Source organism: Aspergillus japonicus (genome assembly GCF_003184785.1).
Source record: "Aspergillus japonicus CBS 114.51 unplaced genomic scaffold BO86scaffold_78, whole genome shotgun sequence".
In the NCBI taxonomy this organism is placed as follows: Eukaryota; Fungi; Ascomycota; class Eurotiomycetes; order Eurotiales; family Aspergillaceae; genus Aspergillus; species Aspergillus japonicus.
Genome location: NW_020291715.1, coordinates 1 through 17,044, shown reverse-complemented (window position 1 = coordinate 17,044; position 17,044 = coordinate 1). Strand labels below are relative to the sequence as shown.

The window sequence follows — 17,044 nt, the reverse complement described above, 5'->3', positions numbered from 1 at the left end:
GAGATGGGCCGATGAAGACCCTTTAAGACAAATTTATTCGGTGATCATAGTTTCCCTCCGAATGGCATCATGATTGGTTCGACCAGGCTGGGGAGAGAAGATCTAGTCTACCCTGGCAACGTCTGGAGGCCTGAGATGGCGTTCTAGTCGACCGAATCGAGGGCTCGGCGAAGCAGGCGGCAGGCCCGTCTGCTGTGGCGACTGGACAATCTAGAATGATCTCCTGGTGCAATAGGAAGAGGGACAGACGAGACCGAGCGAGCTAATGATCTCGTCGAATAGGCATGGAAAGACATCTTTGGTGGGTGGTGGTGGTCATTGTGGCTGTGGCTGTGGCTCTGGCTGTGGCTGTGGTTGTGGTTGTGGTTGTGTGGATACATATACATATACATATGCTTCCATGCCAATGCAGTGTATGACGCGCATTGGACGGAAATCCTGAGGCCTGTGGGCTGGGAGTTCGGGCTCGCATCGAGCAGGTCCTTCAACATAAGGTAGTGTCTGCGGCGAGGATATGAATATGTGGGGTCTTGCAGAATATGCATGCATGTACATACGTGTCTCCGTGGCGTGCCCTAACCATGGTTCAGACTCCGCATCCGCATCAGTCGGCAAGCAGACAACCTTCAAGCCACCCACTCTGTCTTACGGTAAACTGTGATTTTGTTTCAGGTGCTGAAACAATTGCCTCGGCTTTTCCGACGCGATGCTAACTTGCTTCGTGGTGTCTTGAAATCTCAAGAAGATGGGCTCAGGGCCACAGTGGGTCACATGCTCTCCAATCATTCCTAGGGATGTGCTGACTCAGCGGACTGTCCTTTCTCCGGGCTTTTTCTTGCACATTTACTAGATAAGGTAGAAGAGTAACTTGCTATGTAAGTTGTAAGTAAGTTACCTTACAGCCCAGATGCAGGTGGTTCCAGGGGTAGTTCCTGATCAAACCAGTCTCGATCAGCGTCTGATAGTCTAATTTACTTAGCTACTGTGGATCAGTGGGTCCATTTACAATGCAACGCAACGCAGGCATCAGTGTCTTACAGCAACACGTGCCGTGCTTCCAGAACAACTTATATATTCACCGTCTCGCCCCCTCCACCCCCAGTCCTGCACCAACAACAGGGTATTATTGTTTTGATCATTGTATTCCCCCTGTCTGGCAACGGCAAAGATGAAAGAACTCTATCTTCTCGCGACATCCGCGCTCCTGGGCCTGACCGTGGCCGCCTCGAGCTCGGCCTCGACCCTAGGCCTGCTCAAGGCTGATGGCGGTAAGTCGTCTTCAATGCCGACAGATCATAGCAGATGGCAGATGGTCCAACTGACAGTGATTCAGTCTCCTTGGGAGATTGGGAGACTGCCTACGAAAAGGCCGCAGCCTTTGTGGGAAATCTCACCACCGACCAAAAGTTGGCCCTCATCACGGGCAGCAGTGTGACGGCAGCGGCGACCAACAAGACCTTCTCGGCCCTGACCTTTTCGGACGGGGACATGGGGCTGCAGGACTATTATTATGTCTCGGCCTTCAGTCTGGCCTCTGCCCTCGCCATGAGCTGGGACCGCGAGGTCTTTTATCAACAGGCCAAAGCCGTTGGCACCGAGTTCTACAAGAAGGGCCAGCAGGTCATCAATGGTCCCACCTCGCAACCGCTCGGACGGACGCCCTGGGGCGGTCGCATTGGTGAAGCCTTCGGCCCAGACCCCTATCTCAATGGCCTGGCCACCGGCCTGACGGTCAAAGGCTATGTGGAGGCGGGTGTCATAGCCGGGGCGAAGCATTTCCTGCTCAATGAGCAAGAGACCAACCGCACCGCCAACTCGTCGAGCCTGAGTCCCAATCCCGAGTCGGGTCCGCTTCCCTACTCCTCCAATACCGACGATAAGACTCTACATGAGGCCTATCTCTGGTCCTTCTATGATGCCGTCAAGAATGGCCTGGGCGCGGTCATGTGCGCCATGACCAAGGTGAACAACACCCTCAGCTGTGAGAACAATGATCTCTTGATGAAGCATCTGAAGACCGAGATGGGCTTTCCCGGCATGGTCTATGCGGATACCAAGGCTCAAAGTGGCGCCATCGAGAGCGCGTTGAATGGAGAGGACTATGGATCCAATTCCATCTGGACCACCTCGCTGATGAAAGCAATCCTCGCCAACGGGACGCTGAGCGAAGAGCGGCTGGATGACATGGCAATCCGGAACACCATCGGGTACTATTTCTCCCATCTGGACAACGGCCAGCAGCCAGCCCAGCAGTCTGAGGGAGCCTTCGTGGATGTGCGTGGCAACCATTCCAAATTGATCCGTCAGCACGGTGCTCAATCAATCGTCTTGCTCAAGAACGAAAGAAATGCACTTCCACTGAAGACTGTGCGCAAGATGGCCATCTTCGGGGCGCATGCGGGATCAATGACCGCTGGTCCCAACGGCGCCATCTCAATCGATGGCTCCGGACCAACCTACCAGGGTCATCTTGCGACGGGGTCCGGCTCAGGGCAGGCCTCCTACCCTTATCTAGTCACGCCCATGGTTCCCTTGACGCTCAAAGCCATTGAGGACGGGACCATCTTGGACTGGATCCTGCAGGACAATTACACCGAGAGCGCAGCGTCCTCGCAGATCCAACCCCAGGCGGATAGTACCTTTGTCAACCCATCTTACGTGAATCATGCTAGCAGTGCGGACGTATGTCTAGTCTTCCTCAACGCGCTTGCTGGGGAGGGCAAGGACCGCACCGAGCTCTACAATGCGGATCAGGACAAGATGGTGCAGACTGTAGCGGACAACTGCAACAACACCATTGTGGTGATTAACACCGTCGGACCGCGCTTGTTGGACCACTGGGCCGAGCACACCAACGTGACGGCTGTCTTGTATAGCTCCTTGTTGGGACAGGAGTCCGGTAATTCCATTGTCGATGTTCTTTACGGCGATGTCAATCCCTCTGGCCATCTGACCTACACCATCGCGAAGAATGAAAGTGACTATCCAGTCAAACTGTGCTACACGTCGCAATGCAACTTCACCGAAGGTATGTGGCAAAGAAAGAAGCGTTCCGGGGGAGTACCCCCGAACCCCCCTATCCTTTCAGCTTCCTAGAATCTACAGCCCTAACTTACATACCCACCCCGCAATCCCTACACTATCCCGATCCAGCCACTCCCCTCGCCCTTCCAATGCGCTGCTCCATCATATGCGCGAACACCGACTAACAGTGCGATAGGCGTCTACCTGGACTACCGTCACTTTGATGCCTATAACATCATCCCCCGCTATCCCTTCGGTCACGGCCTCTCATACACGACCTTCGACTACGCCAACCTCACCACTACGTCCGCATCCTCATCGATCTCCCTCTCCCGCGCCCCAACCGGCCACCGCGCCGTCGGCGGCTACAGCGACCTATGGGATACGGTGCACAGCATCTCCGTCACAGTGCGCAACACCGGCGCGGTGGTGGGCGCCGCCACCTCGCAGCTGTATCTCGGCTTCCCGGTCGCGGCCGACCAGCCGGTGCGCCAACTGCGTGGCTTCGAGCGCGTCCAGCTTGCCCCCGGCCGGCAGGCGACCGTTCATTTCCCCTTGCGCCGTCGCGACATCTCCTATTGGGATGTCACCGCGCAGCAGTGGCTGGTGGCTGCCGGACAGTACCAGGTCTACGTGGGTGCCAGTTCGCGCGATCTGCAGCTGAATGGCACCTTCACTGTGCAGACTCACCACTAGATCATCAGAATTTGGGTGATATTAGACTCGGAGGGGGGAGGGATGGTGCTTTCATCTTACTGCCTTCTTTTTTGAGATTTCTTTCTCTTCTTATTTGTCTTTCTACGTCGTGGAGCTTGTATTGCATCAGTGTATCAGTATAGTCTCTGGCAGCCTGTATACTATCTATAGAGATGTGCTTTGTAATGCTGGAGTTCCATTCATTCATTAGGATAGAGTATGGATACTTGAATGTCATTAAGCTAGTGTATTATAACTGGGCCTCAAGCACAAGATATAGAAAAAAAGTATTTGCCATCAACCGGTGTTGAAATCATCAGTGTATCACGCAGACTCGGCGAGACGGTGGTCTCATTGTCTCCGACAGGAACAGCTCGGCACTATATAACCTACAAGACCCGGTCGGTTGATGGAACTATAATCTTGTTGTATCTGTGTGTGCTGCGCCTCCATCTCCATTACCACACCCACCATAATCTGACGACGGCGTGAAGTGAGCGACCCCATTCCAATGCCGGATGCTGAATAATGGGAAAGGACAAAAGTCTCGACATGAATGCGGTGCTGCCCATCTAGCAAATTAAATCGACACAATGAAAGGTGATCAACAGTAGATCTACCTTTCTATGGAGTACTCGAGCTGGCAGTCGAGCTCGAGCTACTCGACGACGCAGTATCGTCCGGAGGCAAGGCAGTCCACTGCGAATTGTCTTCGGGCCTACCCCCATCTGCCCAGTAGGAGCCCGAGGCGCTGATCTCGTAATTCTTGGTGACATTGATGCCAAAGGACATCCACGCGAACAGGCCATCAGGGACATTACTGTCAAGATAGGCGTAGTCCACCACTGGATCCGCGCCGAGACTCGCCTCGCTCGCCAGGATCGCATCATCGGCATTCTTGGTCAACACTTGGGTGTTGGCTGTGTAGGGGTAGGTCTCCTCCACCGCCGAGATCAACTCCTGGTCGAAAAAGGCCTGCCCGACGTGTGTGACCCAGGTGGCGTTCCCCGAGCCTAGAGTGTGGTTCTTCAGCTCCGTGGCGTTGTGATGAATCAGGATGTGCAGATGGGTGGCTCTGTCCGTGTAGTGGCCAGGAAACAGAGTGTCGAACTGCACCACCCCATCGGCGTCGGTACGTTGAATCCCCCGCAGGAAGGTCGTGTCGATGTTGCCCAGATCATCAGTCCCGTCTCCATTGGCCGCGGCTACCACTCCTGAGTAGACACCCGTCGAGTTGCAGCTCCAGATCTCGAGCCAGACGTCCGACACGGGGTTGCAAGTATCGATGTCGACAACCTGCAGGTCGAGAGTGAGGGGAACTCCAACTTGGTCCTCGACCACATTCCGTCGGACTTTCTCGCCCGTGATGTAGTACTACCACGCCGAGCAGCAATTTTGCAGTCAGTCATAGTTCCAGAGTGGACTCGAGCACAGCACATTTAAAGCATAGGATGGGAGTAGGAGACGGCATACCGGTCCCTGCGTCGCCTCGGGCGTCAACGCACAGCTGGTGTTACTGGAGAAGACCGTCCTCTCGGCAGTTGTTGGTGTGTAGCCTAGGTCCGTCTCATTATGGGAGGTATCTAATACCGAATCCAGGTCACGCTCTATGGTTCATATCAGCAATTGTCAGCCTTCGATTGGATCTGGCATGGGTTAGGGCTCAGAGGCCGCAGCCGCAACCTACTTTGCTTCTTCGCATGAAGTGTGTGATACCGTCGAGCAAGGTTGCGAGACTCCACCCCACGAGCCTGGAGCTTAGACGCACAGTGGGACAGATCAGTCCGCTTGGATTGGGCCAGGAAGCCCCGACGATGAGCGAGTTCCTGGCTCATGTCATGCCCGGGATGAGCCACGGCCCCGAGCGGAAGAACGGCTATCGCCCAGAGACCAGCAATGCGCATTGTGAAGAACAGAACAGAGTGAGGTCGCGAGGCCAGGAGGTGCCGATTTATTGGAGAGCAGCATGCCCATGTCTTCTTTATATGAAGATTTCAACATGACATGACCGTCACCGTACATGAGGACTGGTTCGTCGAACAGGGAAGATGACATAATCGGGAATCTCCATTCACGCGAGACGTCGATCATTTCTGACCTCAGCCAGCAGAACCTAGGGCATATCGAGGGTGCCTAGATTTGCCAGTATGTTCAGCCGTATTTCCTCGATGCACAAATGCGATCAGCCAATCAGTGGAGACTTGAAAAACAGCTAGATGCATGCATGCATGAATGCATGAATGCACGTAATCAAGCGAGGTGCGATTGATTCGCTATCTTGTACTAACGTTTACCATGCATGTGGAGACTGGTCTAGATCCGCAAGTCTCCTGTCAAGATAGTAGGCTGGTCAATGGGCTGTCCCCCCACAATCGGTGTCTGCACGTCTTCGTCTCGGACGAACGACTCAACTATATTTTAGGGCGTGCATAATTTGGAGGTAGAGACACGCGTCCTACGCCCTTAACTCATGGCTAACCTGATGTTTGCACCGCTGTGCGAAATGAATGACGAGTACCCAGATGAGTTGGAAACGTTGACGACTGCGAGGCAGTACGTTGCCTTCCACAGCCAAGCTCCTCTGTCCATATACAAAATAGCCAAATCTGCATTTCGCTACATGAGCGGCTCATGCATAGATTTAGATTATGGATTCAAAGTGGAAAGGTGGGGAATCGGAGGAGCTGATATCCACCCAGGAGATGTGCGGAGCCAGGATTATTACTCCCACAATAGCTTAGGCAACTTGCCCAATCGAGCCCTAATCCGAGATGTCCGCGCCTATATAGATCTGCTATCCCAACCTGGAAGCTCCAGACTGACAAGACCTAGTTCTCGACTCTGTCATCTACCTGTCTTTCCTCCTCTCTTCGCTCCACTCGCTTACCATGCGGCCTTCCTGGTCCCACCTGGCGTTTGCTGCCGCGGCGACGGCTCCAGTTGCACCCTCACTGCACTCGCGACGATCGTCTGAGTCGTCGAGTTGCACAGACCCAGCTATACGTATCGAATGGAGCAACCTGGAGACATCGCAGCAGATCGCCTATCTTGACGCGGAGCGCTGTCTCTGGGACCTCCCTGCGGAAACACATCTCCCCAATGTCACCAGCCGGTACACGGATCTGGTGGCTCTGCACCAAAGCCTCACGGACTATGTCCACTGGGATGGGGTCTTCCTTCCCTGGCATCGATACTTGCTCCACACCCACGAAACCCTCCTTCGGACGCAGTGCAACTACACCGGCCCGATCCCGTACGTGAACTGGCTACTTGCATCTTCGCACTCATCTTCGTTTGCCAGCTGACCCAATGATTTCCTGCAGATGGTGGGACGAGCGCAAAGACGCAGGTGCGTTTCAGAACGCCTCTATCTTCTCTGCTTCGACCTTCGGGACCATCTCCGGCACTCCCTACAGCGGCATGATTGCGGATCAAGATGAGTCCGACTACATCTGCGTGACGGATGGGGTAACTCCCCTTGCATTCTTCATACACTTAATCATTAGCGATGTCAGGCCTTCCTGCTGACAGAATTTCTTCCCCACCGCTAGTATTTCGCGAACAGCACGCTGCACATTGGATTCGGGAGTGAAGAAACCTACCACTGCCTGTCCCGGGATGTCAACGAGGAGCAGAGTGCCTACACGAGCGAGGCATGGGTGGACCAGTGCAACGCCTATGGGAACTACACCGAAATGTTCAACTGCGTCTTTCAGTACCCTCACGGTGGCGGCCACAGCGGCGTCGGTGGGGTGATGGGCGATGTGTCCGGCTCCCCCGGCGACCCCGTCTTCTTCTTGCACCACGGCTTCGTCGACCGCAACTGGTGGGCCTGGCAGTCCGCTGATCCTGATAATCGGCTCTACCAGCTCAGTGGGTACACCACTGAGTCCGAGCCGGCCACCGGCTGGGTCAACGTCACGCTGGAGTACAATCTGACTTCGTATGAGATTCTTCCCGACGTGACTATCGAGCGCGTGATGGATACAGAAGGGGGGTATCTGTGTTATACATACGATGCCTAGAGAAGCGTGGAATTCGAGCTGAAAAGGTACGGGAGGAGTGAAGCTAGGGCGACAAGGGTTGATTGAATAAGAAGAGTAAAATGCCAATTTCGTCCTACAATCTAGTTATAGACGACGAGCAAAAACATACAACAGAAGGGATTCGCTGGTGGTCACCCACCCAACTACTAACCTCCCGGCGTGTGGCTTAAGTACGGCTGAGCGGACGGGAAGCCCTGTTTTCCACACCCTGTGGTCGTATGTGCTTGGTCCCATCGCAAAGAGACATATACCCATTGATATCGGTTGGTCTAAGCACTTGGAAACCTCTTCGTACTTAGTATAAACCGATCCTTTGGCCGATCCGATCCGATTCGATATACCAGACGATATATCAGAAACCAGTAGCTGACGACAGTATACATCAAAGAGAGTTTACAGTTCATCATTCCTGGCACACCGAGTAATGGAATGTAAATTAGGATATATAGATGGGCCACCACGACAGAACAAGAAATGAGCAAGATGCAGCACAAGAGAATTAAACATAATAGGCACCAGTGGCCCGTGACACATCGCCAATCGGCGAGGTCTACGCTCGAGCTCCGAGCCGATAAGGGAATCTTGAAATAGCAATGAGGTCGAGCAAAGAGAATTGGCGCGAGCCCAAGGTGTCTAGGCATGACATCAAGTGAACAAACATAGGAAAACAAGGTGTCGAGCTGGACGTAACAGCGTTGGTAATGCATTGATATTAGTGAAAAGAGAGAAAACCCGAATCGGGGAACTAAAGTCACGGCCGCGCGTGATCGAGGAGGAACTGCGTAGCCTCGGACCAGCCGGAAGCATCAGCCATTTCCAACACCGTCTGGCCGGCGTCGTCGTGCTGTGTGAGATCAGCGCCGCCGCCCTTCTGGACCAAGAGCTGCAGCAAGTGCAGGTTCCGGTACTCGATCGCCTGCATGATCGCGTTCCAATCCCGGTAAGTCTTGTTGGGATCGGCGCCCTTTTCGAGAAGGAGTTCAACCATAGAATAGTCGTCGTTGATGATACGACGAACCGCTTTGACGAGGGGAAGATGTTCACCGGGGGCATTGGGGTCAGCGCCCCCCTCTTCCAGCAGAAAGCGCACAATGTCAACGTGCCGCTCTCGTAACGCGGTCGTCAGCGGCGAGAAGACGCCACCGTTCTTATACTCGACACTGGCACCCGCAGCCAACAACAGCTTGATGCTCTCCAGCTGGTTGGCCAAGACTGCCAGCTCCATGACGCCCTTGTGGGCGGACAGATCGGGAACCATCGGGAGCAGTCGCTGCAGCAGCGCGGGCGAGCGTACCGCCATACACACCGGCCAATCTTGGCCTCGCTGATTGGGATCAGCCCCGTGGGCTAGCAGATAACCCAGCATCTCGGGCCGGTTTTCCCGGATGGCGGTCGTCAAGGCTGTATGTCCTTGGACATTGCGGTCGTTGACATTCGCCCCTCCGTGCTCAACCAGCCACTGCAGTGCTTCTGTGTTGTTGACTTGAACGGCCATCTCCACGATCCCCGGGGGTTGATGGAGATCAGCCCCGGCAGCCAGCAAGGCTGGGAGGTAATGGGCACGATTATGAGTGATACACTTCCAAGCCGGATACTCAGACGCCATGACGTTTGCATCGGCTCCATGTGCCAGCAGCAAGCTGACGATGTCGGACCGATCATCGCGAATGGCTGAGCAGAGTGGCGTGTAGATACCATCCTTCTTGGCGTTGGGATCGACCCCTACCTGTAGCAGGATGCGGACTGCTTCGATGTTATTGATGCTGGTGGCCTGCTCCATAAGGCCGGGAGTCTTCTTGATGTCGGCTCCGCCAGTAAGCAACACCCGCAAGCATGCAGGACGATAGATGGCCAGCCAGAGGACATGCTCAGGGCCGGGCAGGTTCGCGTTCGCCCCGTGTTTCAACAAGGCCGTGACCACGTTTACCTGCTCGCTCTGCACCGCCTCATTGAGGGCTGTCTTTCCCTGGCGGCCTTTGCGGTTCGGGTCACAGCCGGCCTCCAATAGGAGGCTCACGAGCTGGGGTGGCGCACGATGGTGGATCAGCTCGATCAGCGCTGTGCTGCCGTCGGGTGTCTCGTTGTCCGGGTTGCCGCCATGCGCGAGCAGCTGTTGCACCATGCTGATTTTGCCGTTTGCGATCGCGCGGCTCAGCGGCGAGTCCAGCCCCGACTCCGGGGCGTAATTGGCATCGGCGCGGTATTTCAACAACAAGGTCGCGCCATCCACAAAGGACTCTTCCACCGCCACGAGCAATGGCGTCTTACCCTCCCGATCGGGTGCGTTGGGGTTCGCCCCGAAAAGCAGGAGCAGCCGCATCCCCTCAAAGTCCCGCTGATGCACGGCCTCGTTCAGCGGATGAAGATGTTCTCCCAAGTTGGGTGACACTCCACTGTCCAAAAGCTGCTCGAGTAATTTGTGGTTTCGGCCCCGGACGGCGGAGGCTAGGGCGCTGCGTAGTTGGGTGGCACTGGCCGCGCTGGTCCGGCTGGGCGTGCGATGGGGCGGTCGGGGGGACGAATTGTACGCCCGGGTCTGCGTGAGGATCTCCCCATATGTATCGCCTTCGGGGGCCATGAGAGTCTCTGCACGAGACTCCCGCGAGCTCGTCCGAAGGGGTGGACTGTCAGGTCGTGGCAATCGTGGCAAGGGCTCGAGGGGGGGAGACGGGGGCAGATCGCGATCGTGGTGGTTCGAGAGGAGGAGGGAATCGAGCGAGAGAACGGAGGACAGGGTGTCATCGGGATTGGACTGAGGTGGACTGCTGATGCCCGTCGCCGATTGAACGAGGGGCTCCTTCGGAGGCACCGAGGGCACGGGCGATGAAGGCACGGAGGTCATCTGCGTGGCTACGCGTTCCAGGGATTTGGCCTTGTTGATGCCCATCACCGACCGACCTTTGGCCATGCGGTCAAGGGCCGCCGCCAGCCCAGCGTATCCAATGCCCACCGTTTCGGCCACCAAGGGCTGTTCCCCGAGAGTCCAGTGGAAGGCCAGAACACTGATCTGGAGCGTTTCGGTCGTCTTCTGGAGCGACTCGCGGATGCGGCCGAGCTCGTGGCTGGGGCGGTGCCATCCCCGCTGGAGCCTCCCCAGGGCGCCACGATGTTCGTATTGGATCAGTTTGGTGACAAGCTTGTCGAGATGCTGGAAATCGCGATAGGCGGCGACGAATTTCTTCGCCACCTCCTCCACGATGACCTCGGGTAGGGGGCGGTTGGCGGCGGTGGAATCGGTGAGGCCCGCGTCAATGGCCCAGAGAGCGCGGCAAGTGTCAAGGAAGGTCTGGGACAACTCGCGAAACCCATCGGGCAAGTCGTGGACGGTGCTCAGGTAGTCCAGCATGTGCACCGAGATGCGGTTCCCCAGCTGGGTGGCCTGGGCTGAGACGGCGAAGACGGCCTCCTGAGCAGCCATGAGCGTGAGAGCGGAGTCGCAAGCGGGAAAGAGAGCAGAAAGAAATCACTGGAGTCGAGAGGGCAGTCTTCGACCGGTTTTATTTGGGGCGGGCTCAAGGCCAGTCCAGGAGCGGATCGCAGGCTGGAGGATCATCGTGGGGGAGGGGACCAACCATGTGGCGGATGCAGCTGGCGACTTCATTTCCCCTTTCCTGGTTGAATAAATGACGCTAGACTGCGTGGACGGGATAATCAATCTAAACTTCGCCGGACCCAAAGGCTCTCGAGTGCTAGCTGGAAAGTCGGGTTGAGATCGACTTGGTTCGAGTGATAAGAGCCACCAGGCCCTGGCAGCACTGAAACCGGGCCCGCACTTCCACCGGGGCTCCTGGCCACATCGTGTACAGTGCGATCTGGATCGGGAGAGGGCAGGAACCAAGCCGCCTCCACATGGGTGAATCTAGATCCTGGGTGGGGTTCGCGTGCCTATCGCGGCACTGCACTGGGCTGGAATGCGCCGCACCGGGAAAACTGGGCCCGAATCCCCACCGTGCTGACCGAGAACTCGAGACGTTCATTGGGGGAGGAGGACAGGGAGGCGATTCATGACTCTGTGGTAGAGTTGTAGCCTGCACGAAGTGTGTGTGGGACTCTAGGTACATCCTCCGTAGTGTAACGGGATTTGCGGTAGTTTGCGCCAGGCAGCGTGGAAACAGGAGGGCAGGCAACTGAGAGGCCGTTGTCGACTCAAAGACTCAAAAAATGGGTTCGTCCGCTTGGCAGGGCGTTGAGCCGTGTGATGGAACGCCGATCGCATCTCAGGCGATGATGAAATGTGATGGTGGTCTCACCATGGTTGCATCGCGGTTGTTGAAGGAAGAAGGGAAGATTTCGCCGAGGTTCTTCCCACCGGTCGAGGAAGACCTTAGTAAGCACTACCCACGGAACACGCGGTGTGCGTCACGTGCCGCGTTGCCTGCTTTGCACCTTTTGCACCTTTTGCACCTGTTGCTCCTGTTGCTCCTGTTGCTCCTGTTGCTCCTGTTGCTCCTGTTGCACCTTTTGCACCTTTTGCACCTTTGGCACCTTTGGCCCCCTTTGGCCCCTTTGCATCGGGGCTCGCTCCGCCCCGATTTCAGAAGGTGCATTAAAGCCCCCGGACCCTGAGTACTTCCTCCCTAATTTACTAGTAGAAGCGGACTACACTTTGCCTAGATCAAATCATTGATCACCGAGCTATCGGAAATATCTGTAGGAGTGCATGGGCTTACCCAGTGAGCTGCTCTCGTCAATGACGGGATTGGAGGCTGCTACGCTATGTCGCCCCGAATATATATTTCCTCGTGACGGTCGCGAAAGGTCTCCGACATGTACTCCGGTGCCTTACACTCCATCTTTTAAGACAATGCACGCTCGCGCGAGCATGACGGATGGATCAATAATTGAAGATTGGTCAAGATAGATACAGACAGAATGGTAAGAGCTTAGTTGCCGAAGCTGAACTCGGGGATGCTGATGGTCGACACCGTCCAGGTCTTGCCACCGTCGGTGGTGGTCATCTCGCCCGTCACCCCGCTACCCTTGGCCATCGTGTTGATGTAGTTGGGATCTGCCACGTCGAGGATGATCTTGGTGTTGATCCACGCTAGAGGCATTGAGTTAGCAATGCCCTCAAGTTGCAACATGCCAGCCAGGAGACACTTACAGTGAGCGCCAACAGTGCCGCAGTTGTTCTCAGCACACTCCACCGCGCTACCCCAGCCCTGGGCGTGGCCGTCGCTGGTCGACAGAGTTGAGATGGTCTTGCCGTTGATCTGAACGGTCTGGGTGTAGTTGCCGCTGGCATCGTCGAACTTGTCTAGAGGGGGTCGTCAGTCTTGAAGTAGAAGATTTACTGCACACAGAGCCTTACAGTGCATGGTGACCTTGTCACCCTTGGTACCATCCTCCTGGCCATCACCGTAGATGGGCATCTGGCTGTAGTCTACAACGACACTTGGGTTAGTAATGGTCCGGCTGGATCATGCAGGGCCTCAGATTGCAGGACACGCACCACCAGTCTTCATCAGGGTGTAGGCGTACATGGTCCAGTCCTTCTGCTGCCAGTTATCGGCAATGGACTGGATCAGGTCACCGTTGGAGGTACCCATGCCAACCCAGAGGGAGGTGATGGCATCAGTCGAGCCGCCGCTGGGACCGTTGGGAAGGACCAGGGTGGAGGTGGCCTCGCGGATCCACGAGTTGGAGGCGACAGGGCCGGTGCTGAAGGCAGGGCCCATGGCAGCGTTGACGGTGGTAGCACCGAGGGCGGCGACGGCCGCGAGGACTTGAGCGCGAGTGTACATGGTGACTGAGGTATGGGGTATGTGGTATGAGGTATGAAGTGCGATGTGCGATGATAGATCTGGTTCGGTGGTTGACGAGGGAGTACAAAGGTTGCTTTATAGAATTTTGGAGGTGGTTAGACCTCAGCCTTGGCGTCTCCTGAGGGCTGACCATAGGGCGGGTGTGCAGAATTCCCCTGTTTGACATTGTCTGGAAAAAGACCCTCAGCCCTAGGATAGAGGAGTTGAAGAATGTGGGGTTATGGGTCTCGAAGCCCTGAGGCCGTCAGCCAAGGCTGAGAATTAATCTACTTCGATCCCGATGACAGGCACCAGTGCCGCAGACTGCTACGCCAATTTCCCAATGACCCTTTTCGGACCCACGTCTCTCTCTCGGCGCTTCCTCCCGGATATTTCGAGCAGACAGGGAGATTACTCCGTGATGAAGGTATCACGGTGATTGACCCTCGAAAGGGATTAATTAGGTAAGCGGCTTGAAGCGGATTCCGAGCCCTTGGCTGGAACCTGAAACCACCGACCGAGGAGGGCAGAAAGACTGGTGGGAATATTCACTGCAGGCGCAACCATGCGATTAGAGATGTCTACGGTCCCTGGTTGCTCGATTATCATTCTATCGTCATCCAGATCTACGCTTGGGACACGGTAACCGAATGAGCGTAAACACAGGTCATTATGCTGTCGAGACAATTGTTGCCGGTCGTCCCTACCTACCATACTCTTGCCCCTGTGCTTTGACACTACAACATGAAGGCTTGAAGGTTTATCATCCAACCAAAGAAATCCTCCCGACTCTCGACGCCAATGACTCAGTCGGCCTAAAGCCAAGACTGTTATTCATATATCTTGAACGTGAAGCGCAAAGCAGGCAGCCCATCGGGGGCTACCAGTCACATGATCGGATGGAGTTTTCTGAGCCCGGTAACCCTACCTAGTAAGCTGCGAACATGGCCTCATCGGAGGTCCAAGTCCTCTGTCATAGGGTGTGTTCACTCATGGATTCTGAAGTAATTGAAGTCCTTTGAATTACGTCGAAGTCGGCAGAATTCGAATAGATCATAGCCTCGGTAGGTCTCTCGCGAATCTCGCTTGCACCGGTCGCGAAAAACAGCACCCAAGGTCGACAAAATCCTTGTCATTTTGTTCTGCATGCTGAGCATGCTGAGGAGGCTATCGGCGGCGATATATAACCAAATCCAGGGACGAAACCCAAAGGTAACGTGGATGCCTTGGAGTGGCACCTTGCGGGATTTTCGTCAGAGGCTCGGAGTTGCAAATGCCCGGTAAACTTTGGCGCCTCATTCCAGGGGAAATCCACCCCCGGGCTGACCCAAAGGAGTGGCCCAAGTCAAGCTTTTGCCGAGAATGCTTGGCCTTACCCTGAGTACAGTCATGTCTATCATCCACCATTACCACTGAGTACTTACCGAGCCCCTGGCCGACAGGACTTCATCGGCCCGAATCGGAAGATCACCGGCCAAGTCAAGTCCGAGTGAGCTTTCTCTATACCTTTACCGGCAATAATAGTAGTCAGACAGGATGACGATTCACAGGGTGTGATGAACTTGTGATATTTTTACCAAGACGGCCCGCAAAACAGTTCTCAAGACATCAGAGAATCGTTTCTATGAGTAATCGGGGGCAACCATGCTGCTGTGTCCCACAATGCTGAACCGACGAGGGCTGCCACCGCGGAGATAAGAGGAAGAGGGCTGGACGTAGAGCTCACCCAGTCCGTAGTCCTCCTGCCCAGATTGCCCAGTATAGAAACCGCGCATTGCTTATGTCGGCTGTGCCGGCATCTCGGCTGACCACGTCTCCAACAGCTACGTCGTCGTTTGGGGTCCATGGTGGAACCCCCAACTCCAGGATGAGGCCCTCCCCCGCGAGACATTTCAACCCCCAGAGCCCTCGGTCCTCTTCCCCCATTCCCTCGATACAACAGTTGGAACACTGCACCCCCAGAACCATGGACAACGCCCAAGTGACCTTCCTGGATCGAATATGTCGAGTGACTTGGGGATGGTTCTCCATTTCCATGAGCACCGGCAGTATTGCGACTCTGCTGTACAACTGTCCGCACAAGTTTGACGGCCTGCTGGTCATTGGCAAAATCTTCTTCATTCTCGACATTGTCACCTACCTGGGCATCTGGACCTCCTTGATCATCCGCTTCTCCCGTTTTCGTCACGCCCTGGTTGACACGTTCGATGACCCCGAAGAATCCTACCTGATCGCCACCGCCGCCCTGGGTTTCGCAACCATCCTCTTCGGCATCGAGGTCTACGGTATCCCAGCCTGCGGGGTGTGGCTGCGCTGGGTCCAGCTGGTCTGCTTCTGGATCTACACGGCCATCGCCATCTGTCTGGCGGTGGGCATGAACTGGCATCTCTACCGCACCCGCATGGCCGCCCGACAGCCGTTCTGGCTCGTCCGTCTCCTCCCATCCTTCCCAGCCATGCTGGGCGGAACCATCGCCTCTCTCCTCACGTCCGCTCAGCCCTCACACTACGCGATCCCCATGCTCATCGCCGGAACCGCATTGCAAGGCTTTGGGTTCATGATCTCCGTGTTCATCCTGGCCGAATACGTCCACGGCCTGCATCACCAGGGCCTACCGCCAATGCGTCGTCGCCCACAGATGTTCATTGCCGTTGGACCGCCGGCCTTCACGGCGGTGGCGCTGATGGGCATGGCGCAGACTGCCACCGAGAAGTTTCCCGCCCATCTAATCCCCCTTGCCAGTCAGGTCAACACAGCCGATGTCTTGCTAGTGATGGCCGTGTTCGTCTCGATCTTCTGTTGGATTGTGGCTCTGTTCTTCTGGAGTATCGGATGGCTCAGCATCTTCGACGCTCGCCGCGAGTGGAAGTTCGACATCACTTGGTGGGCGACCGTGTTTCCTAACACCGGATTTGCGCTTGCCATCATCAAGATCGGCGACTTGCTCGACTCGTCCGCTATCCAGGGCGTCGGGACGGCGGCAACCCTTATACAAGTGATTTTGTGGCTGGGCTGCGCCAGTATGCACATCTGGGCCTACTTCACGCGGCGTACGCTGTGGCCGGGCATGGATGAGGGGTTCGGCCCGGACGAGCATCAGCATGAGGCCGCCTTGGACTTGGAGGGCGAGGTTCAGTCGTACAAGGGCTCTTCGTCGGCTTGAATGCACACGAAATGATTACTCATACACATGGGTCGACATTAAATCAAATGGGGTGTTGCGAGGGGATTGAAGTCCGCCAACCTGATCTTTCTTACTGTACAGTATATTTGTTTCGATGCCAGGTTCAGTGTACATAGCTCGCATATGACATGATCTTCTGCTCTAGAAGTTGGGATACAAGTAGACCTCGGGCTACGAGATAGCTTCAGGCCGATGCCCTCCCGTCGTGCTGGATCAGCGGCAACACCACTTTCCCACCATCACGACTGAAAAATCACGGGGATTTTACCTTCTCCCATGTATCACCATTGCGGCCTGTCACGCAGTACAGGAGCTAGTGTCAACGCACCAAGCAAGTGTTAACATTTTTA

At 55.6% G+C, this 17,044-nt stretch overlaps 5 protein-coding genes across 5 annotated transcripts; 3 read left to right on the top strand and 2 right to left on the bottom strand.

Annotated features, from left to right (window-relative positions):
• The first annotated feature begins 1,133 nt into the window (after positions 1-1,133).
• On the top strand, positions 1,134-3,774 carry BO86DRAFT_441048 (putative beta-glucosidase D). The gene is made up of 3 exons (XM_025676225.1): positions 1,134-1,268; positions 1,334-3,028; positions 3,221-3,774. The coding sequence occupies exons 1-3, from the start codon at positions 1,169-1,171 to the stop codon at positions 3,718-3,720; spliced, it is 2,295 nt and encodes a 764-aa protein (XP_025523083.1). The 5' UTR covers positions 1,134-1,168; the 3' UTR covers positions 3,721-3,774.
• Positions 3,775-4,344: 570 nt separating this feature from the next.
• On the bottom strand, positions 4,345-5,624 carry BO86DRAFT_441043 (intradiol ring-cleavage dioxygenase; the record flags this gene model as incomplete). The annotated part of the gene is made up of 3 exons (XM_025676224.1): positions 4,345-5,094; positions 5,194-5,327; positions 5,408-5,624. The coding sequence occupies 3 exons, from the start codon at positions 5,622-5,624 to the stop codon at positions 4,345-4,347; spliced, it is 1,101 nt and encodes a 366-aa protein (XP_025523082.1).
• A 1,095-nt stretch (positions 5,625-6,719) lies between these two features.
• On the top strand, positions 6,720-7,739 carry BO86DRAFT_288938 (tyrosinase family protein; the record flags this gene model as incomplete). Its single annotated transcript, XM_025667372.1, has 3 exons — positions 6,720-6,973; positions 7,044-7,188; positions 7,272-7,739. Coding segments are annotated over 3 exons (867 nt in total), but the record flags the coding sequence as incomplete, so codon positions are not given.
• Positions 7,740-12,649: 4,910 nt separating this feature from the next.
• On the bottom strand, positions 12,650-13,510 carry BO86DRAFT_383170 (uncharacterized protein; the record flags this gene model as incomplete). Its single annotated transcript, XM_025670828.1, has 4 exons — positions 12,650-12,810; positions 12,871-13,023; positions 13,078-13,149; positions 13,219-13,510. 4 exons carry the CDS (start codon positions 13,508-13,510, stop codon positions 12,650-12,652), a joined length of 678 nt encoding a protein of 225 aa, XP_025523080.1.
• A 1,966-nt stretch (positions 13,511-15,476) lies between these two features.
• Positions 15,477-16,673, top strand: BO86DRAFT_422540 (tellurite-resistance/dicarboxylate transporter family protein; the record flags this gene model as incomplete). Its single annotated transcript, XM_025675347.1, has 1 exon — positions 15,477-16,673. One exon carries the CDS (start codon positions 15,477-15,479, stop codon positions 16,671-16,673), a length of 1,197 nt encoding a protein of 398 aa, XP_025523079.1.
• Positions 16,674-17,044: the final 371 nt, after the last annotated feature.